This window comes from Episyrphus balteatus, chromosome 2 (assembly GCF_945859705.1).
Source record: "Episyrphus balteatus chromosome 2, idEpiBalt1.1, whole genome shotgun sequence".
Taxonomy (NCBI): domain Eukaryota; kingdom Metazoa; phylum Arthropoda; class Insecta; order Diptera; family Syrphidae; genus Episyrphus; species Episyrphus balteatus.
This window is the reverse complement of record NC_079135.1, coordinates 58,415,939-58,433,516: the sequence shown is the minus strand read 5'-3', so window position 1 is coordinate 58,433,516 and position 17,578 is coordinate 58,415,939. Positions and strand designations below refer to the sequence as shown.

Genomic DNA, 17,578 nt, shown 5'->3' with positions numbered 1-17,578 from the left:
GAGGAAGAGGATTCCTACACAAATCGACTTCCAAATCGGGACCGAAGTGATAAGAAGCAGCGCGACAGTGAAGTACTTGGGATTGAGGCTCGACACAAAGCTAACCTACTGGCAACAAATAAAGGCAGCATCGGAAAGAGCATCAAAAACTACCACATCACTGAGCAGACTGATGGCGAACGTTGGGGGACCAACGGCCAGTAAGCGGAAGCTACTGATGGCGACAACGCATTCCATCCTCCTGTATGGCAGCGAAATATGGGCGGACGCACTTAAGCAAGAGAAGTACCGAAAGCAGATGGCAGCAGTACAAAGATGCGGAGCTCTACGCGTGGCAAGCTCTTATCGAACGGTGTCGGAACCAGCTGTCCTTGTAATCGCTGGAGTGACCCCTATCGATCTCCTAGCGACAGAAAGGAAGTATGTCTACGACAAAAAGGCGGAAATGGGGTTGGAAGCGGCAGCAGAAGAGGCTAAGCAGCTGACCATACAGAAGTGGCAAGAACGTTGGTGCGCAGAAAGCAGAGGACGATGGACGGCGAGGCTGATTAGAAATGTGGCTGAGTGGAAAGACCGGAAACACGGTGAAGTTAATTATTACGTCACCCAATTACTCACCGGACACGGTTACTTCAACGCATTTCTCCACAAGATCGGCAAAACGAGTAGTCCAGCATGCCAGTACGGGGACTCCCAAGAAGACGATGCACAACATACCCTCTTCGTCTGCAGCAGATGGGCAGCACAAAGAGAAGAACTGGAGACAAACATTGGCACCATCACTCCAGAGAACATAGTCGAGAAGATGCTCACTAGCCAACACAACTGGAACGCGATCAGTGCATACACAAATCAGCTCCTCAGAAATAAGAAAAGAGAAGAAGAACAGTTCCGCGTTCCTAACCTTTCCTAACCTATTAACCAACTAACCTAACCAAATTTAACCAAACCACTTTCAACTAACGTAACCTAACTTCACCTTATCAAAGACTAATATTAAACTAACGAAACCCAACTAATTCCACCTAGTCCTTACTTAACCTCCCTAACGTAACCTCCCTAACCTTACCCTTCCTAACCTAGGAACGAAGAAAGCAGAGGAAGAAAAGATCTCGCCACAAGACGTGAGCCCAGAATGGGCCGTACAACAGCACCCCCTCTTGAAGAAGTGCAATCCCGTGGTCCCGAGGGGGGGTTCTTCGTGACACTTTTGGAGGTTTAGTCGGTATGCCATTATATGTAAGGTTTTAACATTTTTTCCTTGGTGGTGAGTCCGACACACGGGGAGGTATGGATACCTCCTTATGGTGCGTAACGCATTCCTCCACAAGTAAAGTAAAAAAAAAAAAAAAAAAAAAAAAAATTATTATTATTATTATTATTATTATTATTATTATTATTATTATTATTATTATTATTATTATTATAATTATTATTATTATTATTATTATTATTATTATTATTATTATTATTATTATTATTATTATTATTATTATTATTATTATCATTATTATTATTATTATTATTATTATTATTATTATTATTATTATTATTATTATTATTATTATTATTATTATTATTATTATTATTATTATTATTATTATTATTATTATTATTATTATTATTATTATTATTATTATTATTATTATTATTATTATTATTATTATTATTATTATTATTATTATTATTATTATTATTATTATTATCATTATTATTATTATTATTATTATTATTATTATTATTATTATTATTATTATTATTATTATTATTATTATTATTATTATTATTATTATTATTATTATTATTATTATTATTATTATTATTATTATTATTATTATTATTATTATTATTATTATTATTATTATTATTATTATTATTATTATTATTATTATTATTATTATTATTATTATTATTATTATTATTATTATTATTATTATTATTATTATTATTATTATTATTATTATTATTATTATTATTATTATTATTATTATTATAGCGACCCCTGGGGACTAGGCTACAAGATCGTTACTCGTAAACTAGGAGCTCAGATGGCACCCCCAGTCCTAAGCGAAGAAAAAATGGAGCACATTGTTGGAACACTATTCCCAACTCATCCTGTCAGACCACCCGACAACACACCGGTCCAAAGACAGGATATCCCACTTTTTAACGAGGAGGAGTTGAGCATAGCTGTGCAGTCCTTGCAAAACCGAAGAGCTCCGGGCCCCGATGGAATCCCCGCAGAAGTCCTGAAAGCGACCGCCAAAGCATGTCCCCAATTACTTCTGAACATGTTCAACAATTTCCTCATAGAAGGCGTCTTCCCGAAGAGCTGGAAGAAACAACGGCTGGTGCTCATCAGCAAAGGCAAAGGAGACCCAGATTCCCCATCGGCATACAGACCTCTGTGCATGCTAGACACCGCGGGAAAACTCTTGGAAAAGCTTTTGAAACCGCGGCTTTCAGCTGCAGTACAAGCGTCGGGCGATCTATCAGAGAGACAGTACGGTTTCCGGAGAGGCCGCTCTACTATCGGAGCAATACAAGAAGTAGTGCACGCCACCCAAATTGCCCAACAAAGAAATCACTACTCGAAGGAGATCGTCTTGCTGGCAACGCTGGATGTACGAAATGCCTTCAACTCGGCCAGGTGGAGTGATATCCTACATGCGCTGGAATTGAGATTCCACGTCCCTGCATATCTTCTACGGATGACGAAGGACTATCTCAGAGATCGCGAGCTGATCTACGAGACCGCAGAAGGTCCGCGAAGGAAGGAAGTCACATCTGGTGCAGCGCAAGGATCAATCTTAGGACCAGACCTGTGGAACATCTCCTATGATGATATCCTACGCATGGAGATGCCTGACGATGCCTTCCTGGTTGGCTATGCTGACGACATCGCCGCGGTGATTACGGCACGAGACACCGATAGCGCGCAAAGAAAGCTAAACCAGGTCATGCGACGAACAAATTCATGGATGGAAGAGCATGGACTCAGCCTAGCCACGGAAAAAACAGAGATAGTTCTTCTGACGAGGAAGAGGATTCCTACACAAATCGACTTCCAAATCGGGGCCGAAGTGATAAGAAGCAGCGCGACAGTGAAGTACTTGGGATTGAGGCTCGACACAAAGCTAACCTACTGGCAACAAATAAAGGCAGCATCGGAAAGAGCATCAAAAACTACCACATCACTGAGCAGACTGATGGCGAACGTTGGGGGACCAACGGCCAGTAAGCGGAAGCTACTGATGGCGACAACGCATTCCATCCTTCTGTATGGCAGCGAAATATGGGCGGACGCACTTAAGCAAGAGAAGTACCGAAAGCAGATGGCAGCAGTACAAAGATGCGGAGCTCTACGCGTGGCAAGCTCTTATCGAACGGTGTCGGAACCAGCTGTCCTTGTAATCGCTGGAGTGACCCCTATCGATCTCCTAGCGACAGAAAGGAAGTATGTCTACGACAAAAAGGCGGAAATGGGGTTGGAAGCGGCAGCAGAAGAGGCTAAGCAGCTGACCATACAGAAGTGGCAAGAACGTTGGTGCGCAGAAAGCAGAGGACGATGGACGGCGAGGCTGATTAGAAATGTGGCTGAGTGGAAAGACCGGAAACACGGTGAAGTTAATTATTACGTCACCCAATTACTCACCGGACACGGTTACTTCAACGCATTTCTCCACAAGATCGGCAAAACGAGTAGTCCAGCATGCCAGTACGGGGACTCCCAAGAAGACGATGCACAACATACCTTCTTCGTCTGCAGCAGATGGGCAGCACAAAGAGAAGAACTGGAGACAAACATTGGCACCATCACTCCAGAGAACATAGTCGAGAAGATGCTCACTAGCCAACACAACTGGAACGCGATCAGTGCATACACAAATCAGCTCCTCAGAAATAAGAAAAGAGAAGAAGAACAGTTCCGCGTTCCTAACCTTTCCTAACCTATTAACCAACTAACCTAACCAAATTTAACCAAACCACTTTCAACTAACGTAACCTAACTTCACCTAATCAAAGACTAATACTAAACTAACGAAACCCAACTAATTCCACCTAGTCCTTACTTAACCTCCCTAACGTAACCTCCCTAACCTTACCCTTCCTAACCTAGGAACGAAGAAAGCAGAGGAAGAAAAGATCTCGCCACAAGACGTGAGCCCAGAATGGGCCGTACAACAGCACCCCCTCTTGAAGAAGTGCAATCCCGTGGTCCCGAGGGGGGGTTCTTCGTGACACTTTTGGAGGTTTAGTCGGTATGCCATTATAAGGTTTTAACATTTTTTCCTTGGTGGTGAGTCCGACACACGGGGAGGTATGGATACCTCCTTATGGTGCGTAACGCATTCCTCCACAAGTAAAGTAAAAAAAAAAAAAAAAAAAAAAAAAAAAAAAATTATTATTATTATTATTATTATTATTATTATTATTATTATTATTATTATTATTATTATTATTATTATTATTATTATTATTATTATTATTATTATTATTATTATTATTATTATTATTATTATTATTATTATTATTATTATTATTATTATTATTATTATTATTATTATTATTATTATTATTATTATTATTATTATTATTATTATTATTATTATTATTATTATTATTATTATTATTATTATTATTATTATTATTATTATTATTATTATTATTATTATTATTATTATTATTATTATTATTATTATTATTATTATTATTATTATTATTATTATTATTATTATTATTATTATTATTATTATTATTATTATTATTATTATTATTATTATTATTATTATTATTATTATTATTATTATTATTATTATTATTATTATTATTATTATTATTATTATTATTATTATTATTATTATTATTATTATTATTATTATTATTATTATTATTATTATTATTATTATTATTATTATTATTATTATTATTATTATTATTATTATTATTATTATTATTATTATTATTATTATTATTATTATTATTATTATTATTATTATTATTATTATTATTATTATTATTATTATTATTATTATTATTATTATTATTATTATTATTATTATTATTATTATTATTATTATTATTATTATTATTATTATTATTATTATTATTATTATTATTATTATTATTATTATTATTATTATTATTATTATTATTATTATTATTATTATTATTATTATTATTATTATTATTATTATTATTATTATTATTATTATTATTATTATTATTATTATTATTATTATTATTATTATTATTATTATTATTATTATTATTATTATTATTATTATTATTATTATTATTATTATTATTATTATTATTATTATTATTATTATTATTATTATTATTATTATTATTATTATTATTATTATTATTATTATTATTATTATTATTATTATTATTATTATTATTATTATTATTATTATTATTATTATTATTATTATTATTATTATTATTATTATTATTATTATTATTATTATTATTATTATTATTATTATTATTATTATTATTATTATTATTATTATTATTATTATTATTATTATTATTATTATTATTATTATTATTATTATTATTATTATTATTATTATTATTATTATTATTATTATTATTATTATTATTATTATTATTATTATTATTATTATTATTATTATTATTATTATTATTATTATTATTATTATTATTATTATTATTATTATTATTATTATTATTATTATTATTATTATTATTATTATTATTATTATTATTATTATTATTATTATTATTATTATTATTATTATTATTATTATTATTATTATTATTATTATTATTATTATTATTATTATTATTATTATTATTATTATTATTATTATTATTATTATTATTATTATTATTATTATTATTATTATTATTATTATTATTATTATTATTATTATTATTATTATTATTATTATTATTATTATTATTATTATTATTATTATTATTATTATTATTATTATTATTATTATTATTATTATTATTATTATTATTATTATTATTATTATTATTATTATTATTATTATTATTATTATTATTATTATTATTATTATTATTATTATTATTATTATTATTATTATTATTATTATTATTATTATTATTATTATTATTATTATTATTATTATTATTATTATTATTATTATTATTATTATTATTATTATTATTATTATTATTATTATTATTATTATTATTATTATTATTATTATTATTATTATTATTATTATTATTATTATTATTATTATTATTATTATTATTATTATTATTATTATTATTATTATTATTATTATTATTATTATTATTATTATTATTATTATTATTATTATTATTATTATTATTATTATTATTATTATTATTATTATTATTATTATTATTATTATTATTATTATTATTATTATTATTATTATTATTATTATTATTATTATTATTATTATTATTATTATTATTATTATTATTATTATTACTGGAGGATTTGGAGGATTTTCTGAATGAGACTAGTGGAGATGTTCTAGTCGCAGGAGATTTCAACGCCAGAGGTCAAGAGTGGGGAATGCCTACTACAGACTCTCGAGGAAGGCAAATACTCGAGATGGCCGCGAGACGTGGACTATACGTAGCTAACGTAGGAAACACGCCCACCTTCAGGAGACCAGGACACAGAGGCACTATTCCAGATGTTACCTTTGCGACGGGCACCGCATTCGCAAAAATTAAGAACTGGAGAGTAATCGAGGACTACACAGGTAGTGACCACCAGTATATCGTTTTCGACCTGGAGGAAAACCAACGAGCCCTAAACCTACGTCACCAACCAAGTACTCCAAGGTGGAACTTAAACAGGCTTAACGCGGATGTTTTAAAGGGAGTGATCGAGGAAGGGGCAGATGCTGTGCTACGAGTAGAAGGACCTGCTGAAACCAAGGCTGAAGCCACGATGCAACTAATTCGGCTCGCCTGCGACTCCTCAATGCCACGGACAAGAGGTGCCAACAGAAACAGAGATCCAGTGTACTGGTGGACAGAGGAGATAGCTGCGTTACGCCGAAGATGTTTACAACTTCGACGAATAGTTACCAGGGGGAGAAGGAGAAGAAACGCTGAACCTATGGAGGACGCCATAGCAGAGTTCAGAACCAAGAGATCCGAGCTCAAGAGAGCCATCAATTCGAGCAAGAGAGAGAAATGGGAGGATCTCCGCCGTGATGTCAATAGCGACCCCTGGGGACTAGGCTACAAGATCGTTACTCGTAAACTAGGAGCTCAGATAACACCCCCAGTCCTAAGCGAAGAAAAAATGGAGCACATTGTTGGAACACTATTCCCAACTCATCCTGTCAGACCACCCGACAACACACCGGTCCAAAGACAGGATATCCCACTTTTTAACGAGGAGGAGTTGAGCATAGCTGTGCAGTCCTTGCAAAACCGAAGAGCTCCGGGCCCCGATGGAATCCCCGCAGAAGTCCTGAAAGCGACCGCCAAAGCATGTCCCCAATTACTTCTGAACATGTTCAACAATTTCCTCATAGAAGGCGTCTTCCCGAAGAGCTGGAAGAAACAACGGCTGGTGCTCATCAGCAAAGGCAAAGGAGACCCAGATTCCCCATCGGCATACAGACCTCTGTGCATGCTAGACACCGCGGGAAAACTCTTGGAAAAGCTTTTAAAACCGCGGCTTTCAGCTGCAGTACAAGCGTCAGGCGATCTATCAGAGAGACAGTACGGTTTCCGGAGAGGCCGCTCTACTATCGGAGCAATACAAGAAGTAGTGCACGCCACCCAAATTGCCCAACAAAGAAATCACTACTCGAAGGAGATCGTCTTGCTGGCAACGCTGGATGTACGAAATGCCTTCAACTCGGCCAGGTGGAGTGATATCCTACATGCGCTGGAATTGAGATTCCACGTCCCTGCATATCTTCTACGGATGACGAAGGACTATCTCAGAGATCGCGAGCTGATCTACGAGACCGCAGAAGGTCCGCGAAGGAGGGAAGTCACATCTGGTGCAGCGCAAGGATCAATCTTAGGACCAGACCTGTGGAACATCTCCTATGATGATATCCTACGCATGGAGATGCCTGACGATGCCTTCCTGGTTGGCTATGCTGACGACATCGCCGCGGTGATTACGGCACGAGACACCGATAGCGCGCAAAGAAAGCTAAACCAGGTCATGCGACGAACAAATTCTTGGATGGAAGAGCATGGACTCAGCCTAGCCACGGAAAAAACAGAGATAGTTCTTCTGACGAGGAAGAGGATTCCTACACAAATCGACTTCCAAATCGGGGCCGAAGTGATAAGAAGCAGCGCGACAGTGAAGTACTTGGGATTGAGGCTCGACACAAAGCTAACCTACTGGCAACAAATAAAGGCAGCATCGGAAAGAGCATCAAAAACTACCACATCACTGAGCAGACTGATGGCGAACGTTGGGGGACCAACGGCCAGTAAGCGGAAGCTACTGATGGCGACAACGCATTCCATCCTTCTGTATGGCAGCGAAATATGGGCGGACGCACTTAAGCAAGAGAAGTACCGAAAGCAGATGGCAGCAGTACAAAGATGCGGAGCTCTACGCGTGGCAAGCTCTTATCGAACGGTGTCGGAACCAGCTGTCCTTGTAATCGCTGGAGTGACCCCTATCGATCTCCTAGCGACAGAAAGGAAGTACGTCTACGACAAAAAGGCGGAAATGGGGTTGGAAGCGGCAGCAGAAGAGGCTAAGCAGCTGACCATACAGAAGTGGCAAGAACGTTGGTGCGCAGAAAGCAGAGGACGATGGACGGCGAGGCTGATTAGAAATGTGGCTGAGTGGAAAGACCGGAAACACGGTGAAGTTAATTATTACGTCACCCAATTACTCACCGGACACGGTTACTTCAACGCATTTCTCCACAAGATCGGCAAAACGAGTAGTCCAGCATGCCAGTACGGGGACTCCCAAGAAGACGATGCACAACATACCTTCTTCGTCTGCAGCAGATGGGCAGCACAAAGAGAAGAACTGGAGACAAACATTGGCACCATCACTCCAGAGAACATAGTCGAGAAGATGCTTACTAGCCAACACAACTGGAACGCGATCAGTGCATACACAAATCAGCTCCTCAGAAATAAGAAAAGAGAAGAAGAACAGTTCCGCGTTCCTAACCTTTCCTAACCTATTAACCAACTAACCTAACCAAATTTAACCAAACCACTTTCAACTAACGTAACCTAACTTCACCTAATCAAAGACTAATATTAAACTAACGAAACCCAACTAATTCCACCTAATCCTTACTTAACCTCCCTAACGTAACCTCCCTAACCTTACCCCTCCTAACCTAGGAACGAAGAAAGCAGAGGAAGAAAAGATCTTGCCACAAGACGTGAGCCCAGAATGGGCCGTACAACAGCACCCCCTCTTGAAGAAGTGCAATCCCGTGGTCCCGAGGGGGGGTTCTTCGTGACACTTTTGGAGGTTTAGTCGGTATGCCATTATAAGGTTTTAACATTTTTTCCTTGGTGGTGAGTCCGACACACGGGGAGGTATGGATACCTCCTTATGGTGCGTAACGCATTCCTCCACAAGTAAAGTAAAAAAAAAAAAAAAAAAAAAAAAATTATTATTATTATTATTATTATTATTATTATTATTATTATTATTATTATTATTATTATTATTATTATTATTATTATTATTATTATTATTATTATTATTATTATTATTATTATTATTATTATTATTATTATTATTATTATTATTATTATTATTATTATTATTATTATTATTATTATTATTATTATTATTATTATTATTATTATTATTATTATTATTATTATTATTATTATTATTATTATTATTATTATTATTATTATTATTATTATTATTATTATTATTATTATTATTATTATTATTATTATTATTATTATTATTATTATTATTAAAATAACCACAACTATACGTACTTCGACACGAACGTAATACCATTACATATATGTAAAAAAAAAGGAAAAGACTACACGCACTTGAAGAATACGAAATTTACAGAGCTTACAAGACAGAACAAGACAAAATATTAAACGACAAACTAACAATAAAACTAACACTTTATTTAACACTGCAATCAAACACCAAAACAGGCAAACACATTCAACATAAATGAAACAAATATATAAACCATTAACAACAAATACAATAATTCAACATAGACCACAGCAAGCACTGGAGCAAATATTCTTGGCGAAACAACACTAAAAGTCACACAATTGAGCCCGATGATGGTTTATAAAACCAAAACGCTTCGCTGAATTAATTTTTTAAAATAATTTAATGTTGTGAAAATTAAAATTTTTTAAAATTAAATAAAATTATAAAAAATATTAATAACTTAAAATTTTTTCAATACATTCTTTATTTTTATTTACATTCATACAAACAACATGGAGTCTACACCACAAAGAAATACCTCATACAACTTGTCGCACGCAACTTGCCACTTGCAACTTGACACACGCAACATGCCACATGCAACTTGCCACATGCAACTTTCCACATGCAACTTGCCACACGCAACTTGCAACATACAACTTGCCAAATACACTTCCTTTCATACTGAATGCCACATGACTCGTGCTATTTGCCACATGCAGCATGCACTTGCACCATGTTTCATGCCACATGGTACTTGCCACATGCGACTTGCGACATGAATAATGCAACTTGCCACGTGTTGTGTGTTTCTGCTGTACTGCGGCGTACTGCATTTTTAAATACTGAAGTACTGCCAACTCTAAAGGTGAAACGACAGCCCTGCTGCCCAATTATTAGTTTCGGAGATGGCGATCGAGTCATAATCCCTTTGACATTCTTGTCAAAAAGTAAATTTTCATGGCTCATCGCTGCAAAAGAAGTATAACTTCAAAAATTCTATAGGAATGTAGTAGGTGGCCAACTTTTTTTAAAATATCAGCGTCTAAAGAGAATTTCAGAATGGTAACATTTTTTATCTTATCTAAAGTAATTTAGAAGTTATTGGTACCAAGAAGTCATAAAGTCATACTTTACATAAATTCTTCTAATTCAAAACCATTAAAAAATGTTAAAACTATTGAAGAGTCGCTCTTAAAAAAATATTTTAACTTTTTGTTTAAATGCAAAGTAGAAAAAAGAATATTTTTTGCTAACTTGAAGAATGGGCATAAAATTGTGTATCGGAATAGCTTTTTCTGAATTTTCACATCATAATAATCTTGGTTTAATGAAAAATTAAAATGTTTGGTCTCATTTGCCCAATGTGGGCAATTGCTAACCAAGTTATACCTACACCCCCCTTCATCTTTGCCCTCGTCAGTTGTGCCTCACCTCACCTGCTTCACCAATCGTATCACCAGGTGCTAGGATTGGTTCGGCTGGTGAGGTGGTAGGCACTACAAGGTGTGTCCCCACGATCTGGTCCATTTGACTTCTTCGAGACGATTGATCGCCAGCAGCTGCTACCGTAGTCAGTCATTCCGTCGAAAAAAAACGACTTAGAAATGCAAATGAACCGAGACAGCTAAATTTTTTATATGTTGTAGAGGGTGCTTAGAAAAGCTTAACTTAAAATTTTCGACCGAAATTTACTTTTTGAAAAAATAATAAAATTGGTTTCTTGACAATAACTCGGTTATCCGAAACATGAACAAAAACAAAACACATGTGGCTTTCCTTTACTCCACTGAAAGAACCCTTTTTATAAGGATGGGAAAAACCTGCCGGTTTAACCGCTTCCTTTTTTTTACTTCTGTCAACCGTTTTTTCCAGTTTTTTGCCCTCCTGGCTTAAATCAGTTTTGGAAAAAAACCGAAATACTGAAAAAAAACCGGCTGAAAAAAAACCTCGAACAAAAAAAAACAACCAGACAAAAAACTAAAAACCCTCAAAACTTTCATTCCCTGTCTCAACTAACCAAACAATTATAAATTGTCATTCATATTCAGCTCAAAACATCTCTCAAAACTCTTACTTAGGGACAGGGACAGTGTTGCCAGAAAATTAAAAAATTAATTGACTATTTTTTTTTTGTATTATTTATAAGCCCTGTTGTGTGTTTCAGGTGGACAATTTTTTGCCCGAAATATTTTTATTCGTCCGGAATTTGAAAAGCTATTGCAAGTTGCATCGGAGTGAAATTAGAGTTTTCCGCTAAACTGGTTTTTGTTTTTCACTAAATTCAAATAGGTACGAGGAGTTCTCGGGACCAGAACAAATTGTCGGCCGCAACTCACAATAGAGAAAAAGTGAAAATATATTTTTCCGGGTTCACGAGAAACTCATAATCACAATAGGGCTGAATATGTTTTTCGGGAAACATATCGCGGGCACGAAGCCAAAACCACGAATCTGAAAAATTGTACCTTTGAGAAAAACTTCTTCAAAGCTTTGCAAACTCATGCAATCTTATGGAAACTTGAACAACGGAAATTGGTAGTTTAGGCTTCAAGGCAAAAGTTGGAGGATTGGGATCGATGCAGTGAATAGAAGGACCGATAGCAAGTAAAATGATGCATTAAGGGGGGGTTTCCATAGCATTTTAATAGAAGATGGTTGACTAATTGTTGTATAACTTTTGCAGTTTATAAGATAATCTTATGAAACGTACTTATTTGAAAAGGCAATAAACGTATGCACATTTTTGCATCATTTAAATTTTAGAAACATTTCATTGGCGATTTTTATAAGAGTCGAAATTAATTTTTTTCATGCAAATTTATATTAAATCAGAATTTTGCTTGGGGCACCGTTGTTTATAAACTTTTTATTTTTTTTTTTTGTTTTTGTTTTATAATGATCAAATGTGTTTTCATGCAGTAGGTGTAACAGATTTTTTTTTTTTTATTTGAAAAAAAGCTTCGTCAATTTGTTGTAATTTCTATTCTTAGAATAACTTTACCATTTATTGGTGTTTTTTTAGATGAAACAAAAAGAAAATAATAAAGTGGAATAAGGAGAATCCAAAATAATTACTAAAATTTAATTTGAAGTTAGTTTGAACGGTTAATTTGAAGGAAAAGTGTCAAAATGCACTTTTTTAGCATTTTAATCGTGGGGCAAAGCGTGATTATTTTTTAAAATATTTTTGTATTTTTTAATGAGAAGTTAATAAAGTTTTTAATGCAGCCAGTTTGCCAAAAAAAAATATTATTTTTATTTACCCACTAAAAAGGACCATGGGCATTTTGGGCCCAATTTCAACATTGCTCAACAGTGATGAAACGCATGTCAAATGAAAGGTCTTGAGGAGTACTTCAATTTATTACATGGGGGTAAAGTCGAAATCGAGTGCAAAAGTGGTGTTTTTGACCATTTTATAAAATAGTACTCAAAATGAAAAAAAATATATTTAAAATAAGTGGCAACACTTACTATAAAGTGTTTCACCTTTTTCAAAAGCTAGACATCCCACCTTTATTTCAGTATTAAAATAAAGTTATTTCTTTTAATAGTTTTCGAAAAAAATGATTTATAAATAAAAAAATGTAAAAAAATAAGGTAAAATCAAAATATTTAGTACTAATTTTTTTCACTTTTTGTGAAATAAAGCTTCAAAATGACTTTTTATTCACTGCACTATCGATCTATCAAACACTGAAAATTAAATTGTTTTATCTCTTCTAGTTTTTAAGAAAATCGAAAATTACTAAAACTACATTTTTTCCATACGATTTTTTATGCTGATTCATTGCTGATGTTTTTCCAGTATTTTTTTCATATATGTATATTAATTATTTTATATTCACTACACCTACTAATTCGTCTTACCAAATCGTCATGGACCAAATCGTAACCGATATCAACTTTTTGTTGACAGAAAATAAAATTACAGTTATCCAGACTAGAGCTGTAACAAATTGTATGTATTCATTACTAAGATGCGGGTATTCACGTCAGTAAAGAGTGACGAAAGGTTATTTTCTAAACAATGTCGTTACATACTCGAATTTTCCGTAAGATTTGAATAAAAAAATATCCTAAACGAATTATTAAATTCCTATTCCGTTTTCATTCCATTATAATTCTAGTCCAAACCATGAAAAAATAACTAAATAAAATAAAATATTTTAAGTAGGTACCTACCAAACGTACTTCGTTCCATACCAAAATCAAAGGCTCGAAATATACTAAAAATACGAAACATACGCAAGTAACGAATAACGTTATTATTGATACTGGCACTAGAACCAAACCATATGCCATTGATTTTATTAATGTAAGGCCCAGTTGTACAAATATTAAATCCGTGGTTCAACAACTTTTATCTTATGAAATCGGTGTTAAGGTTCCAGTTTAGCACTAGTGCAATGTCCACATATGTATGTAAAAACAGCCACATCCATGTTTAAACCGAAGTTGATCCGCAGCTAATCCGCGGAAATCGGTGGGTTAAATTCCTGATCCGAGGCTGAACCACGTTTGTACAACTGGCCCTTCATAAGTATTAGGAATAGGTCTACTTTCACAAAATAGGAGACTTCGATTACACTTATCCAAACTTGATACTCAGGACTCAGCATAAAAAATCGTATGGAAAAAATGAAGTTTTAGTAATTTTCGATTTTCTTAAAAACTAGAAGAGATAAAACTATTTGGTTTTCAGTGTATGATAAATTGATAGTACAGTGAATAAAAAGTCATTTTAGAGCTTTATTTCACAAAAAGTAAGAAAAAATTAGAACTAAATATTTTGATTTTACCTTATTTTTTTACATTTTTTTATTTATAAATCATTTTTTTCGAAAACTATTAATAGAAATAACTTTATTTTAATACTGAATTAAAGGTGGGATGTCTAGCTTTTGAAAAAGGTTAAACACTTTATAGTAAGTGTTGCCACTTTTTTTAAATATATTTTTTTTCATTTTGAGTACTATTTTATAAAATGGTCCAAAACACCACTTTTGCACTCGATTTCGACTTCACCCCCATATAATAAATTAAAGTACTCCTTTCATTTGACATGCGTTTCATCACTGTTGAGCAATGTTGAAATTGGGCCCAAAGCCCATACAAAAGTGCCCATGGTCCTTTGATTTTAATGAACCAATATTTGCATTCTTTTTTTGAGGAAGGGGCAGTCAAAGCATCCACAATTTATTTTTATTATTTTTTTTCATTATATTTCAAATAAGTTTCAAAAATATATATATATTTTTGATCACAGTATTTTTAATATAAATTGTTCAAAAAGTGTCTATTTTAGCTTTTTTTTACTTTGAAAATTGCATTAATCACGCACACATACAAACCTAGTTCAAAAGAATGTCACTGCGGAGGCTGGCGCTGATGAACTCTTTCTTTCTGTTCTTTTCTATTTATTGAAAAAAAAACTTGCTCTTGCGCTCTCATTTTCTCGTTATATTTTGTTTTTTTTTTTTTTTTTTGTGTTTACATAATACTTTTTGTTTTGTTTCCTATTTTCTCACTCAGGCAGGCAAAAATCATTCATGAAATTATGAAGATGCTGCATTGCAGAGAGTAGGTAGATAGTAGATGTTTTTTGCAAGATCATTATCTTTGTTTTTCAAAAAGGGTTGTTTTGTTCTTGTTGACTCTTGGGTTTTTCCTAACAATTCATTTCGTGTTTATAATATCGCACTCGCGCGTGCGAGATGACATTTTTGGGTTTTTTTGTGTCAGCGAAATTCTTTGCATTGTGTAATATTCAAATCGCTCGTGCGGGGATATAGGTAAAGGATTAGATATGTGGGTACATTTGTAAGTATACACTTGTTTGTGTGTAAAAATGCGTATTGACATTTGACATGTACACAATGATTGATTTCCATATTTAGGTTGATTTCTGGGTTGTATTGTTTATTATACTACACTCGCGCGTGCGTACGGGGTTATATATAATATAAATCAGAGATACCCAAAGGAGATGGGAAACTTTCGTACGTTTTACCCCCCAAAACCCATTTGTTTATTTCGTGTTGTTGTAATCTCTTTTGTATTCGTGAATAAATGTGAAAAACACACATAGTGTAGCCACGGTGTTTTTACGCACACCTAAGCAAAAATCTACGATTTTTCACGTATACTTAACCAAAAATGTATATTTTTTCACGCATACTTATCCAAAAATGTCTAAAGCAGCTTGTAGGCAAACCCGTATGACGTCAGAAGTTTCTCATCTCTTTTGGGTATCTCTGATATAAATATGTCCTTTTGTTTTTCATTGTCTTTGTTTATATGTTGTGGATTTGGGTTTTTTTTTTGTAGGTTACCACAGAGAATTTTTGCCATTTTAGGTATAATATTTTAGGTATAAGGGTTATATACCTAAGTGTATTTGTGGTTAGAAAGCCCTTGATGGTATTTATAGAAATAGTTTTGCAATGGATTTTCAATTCAGTGTCTTCTTTGTTTTTAAATGAAGAAGAAGCTATCAAAATTTATTCTCGGCTAAATATTTAGTCTAATCCGAATGCGGCCTAAGTTTAAAAAAATAAGTTCAGGAGAAACTTTTTGCGGCATTCTCCATGATCATATTGTCATACAAGATTTATCTCGAGTCCATCCTCAACCAACATACACATAAGAACCTAAACATTCAGCCGGCACGCGCGAGTGCTAGATAAAAAAATTCTCAACGAAGAACAACTCAAAAGTGAGCAAGAACCTGATAAATCCTTCTGCGCATCTACTCATATTTTTATACACACTACCCTTCAAGCAAACAAGTCCGACTTCGGTCCGAATCCGCTCCGCCTGAGGCGGAGCTGAGTCCGACTTCGGCTCAGAAACTGGTCCGATGGCGGCTCAAATTAGTACGGAAATTATAATCACCGCGAAGTCGATTGCATATGTATTGGTGTGGTGAAAATCTCCATTCCGAGAAAACGGAGCCGAAGTCGGACCCGAGTCGGAGCAGCGAAATCCTACCAGAAAGAGGAACAAAAAAGGGATGACGTTTCGCATTTGCGACCAAAAAAAGAACCAGATTTTTTTTTTTTTTTCACTGAAACTGTTTTATTTTTTTTTCTTTTCTTTATTTTATTTTCACAAACACAATTTTTATAATTATTTTCTGGTGAAGACCAGCGGCAGGAGATCTCGATGTAATTCGACAAATTGTGGATGTTGAATGTATGTGGGTGCTGGTGGCGTCAGGCTGCCGAAGAAGATTTCCTAAGAAAAACACAAAATGATTAGTTTATTATTTAAGAAATCACTGCGCGAGCACACTCACCCATATTTTATCGATGAATTCTTTTTTTGGCTAAAAATGATCCCATATTATATCCTATAGTAATTTAATATTAAACAAGGCGAGACACGACACGCCACAAACACTGCAAGAAAAAAAATAAAATGAAGTTGACGCTTTGTTTTTCTGTTCCCTTTGTCTTTCCTTCGTCAATTTTCCTTTTCGCACTTTTTCACCACGATTCTCGTTCGACTTTTGTGTTCATACACAAAAAGTTGCAAGTGTGTGAGTGCAAGCCCGATTGCTTGTTTTCTTGCTTGAAGGGTACACAAAGGATACTGCCAAGTATATAATATCAAAGCACCCACATAACATAATCCTCTACCTGCTTC

General features: G+C 33.5%; 1 protein-coding gene across 1 annotated transcript; it reads right to left on the bottom strand.

The window, feature by feature from the left end:
- Positions 1–975: 975 nt before the first annotated feature.
- LOC129909450 (uncharacterized protein DDB_G0287625-like) lies at positions 976–4,692 on the bottom strand (the record flags this gene model as incomplete). The annotated part of the gene is made up of 3 exons (XM_055986531.1): positions 976–979; positions 1,589–1,994; positions 4,404–4,692. Coding segments are annotated over 3 exons (699 nt in total), but the record flags the coding sequence as incomplete, so codon positions are not given.
- Positions 4,693–17,578: the final 12,886 nt, after the last annotated feature.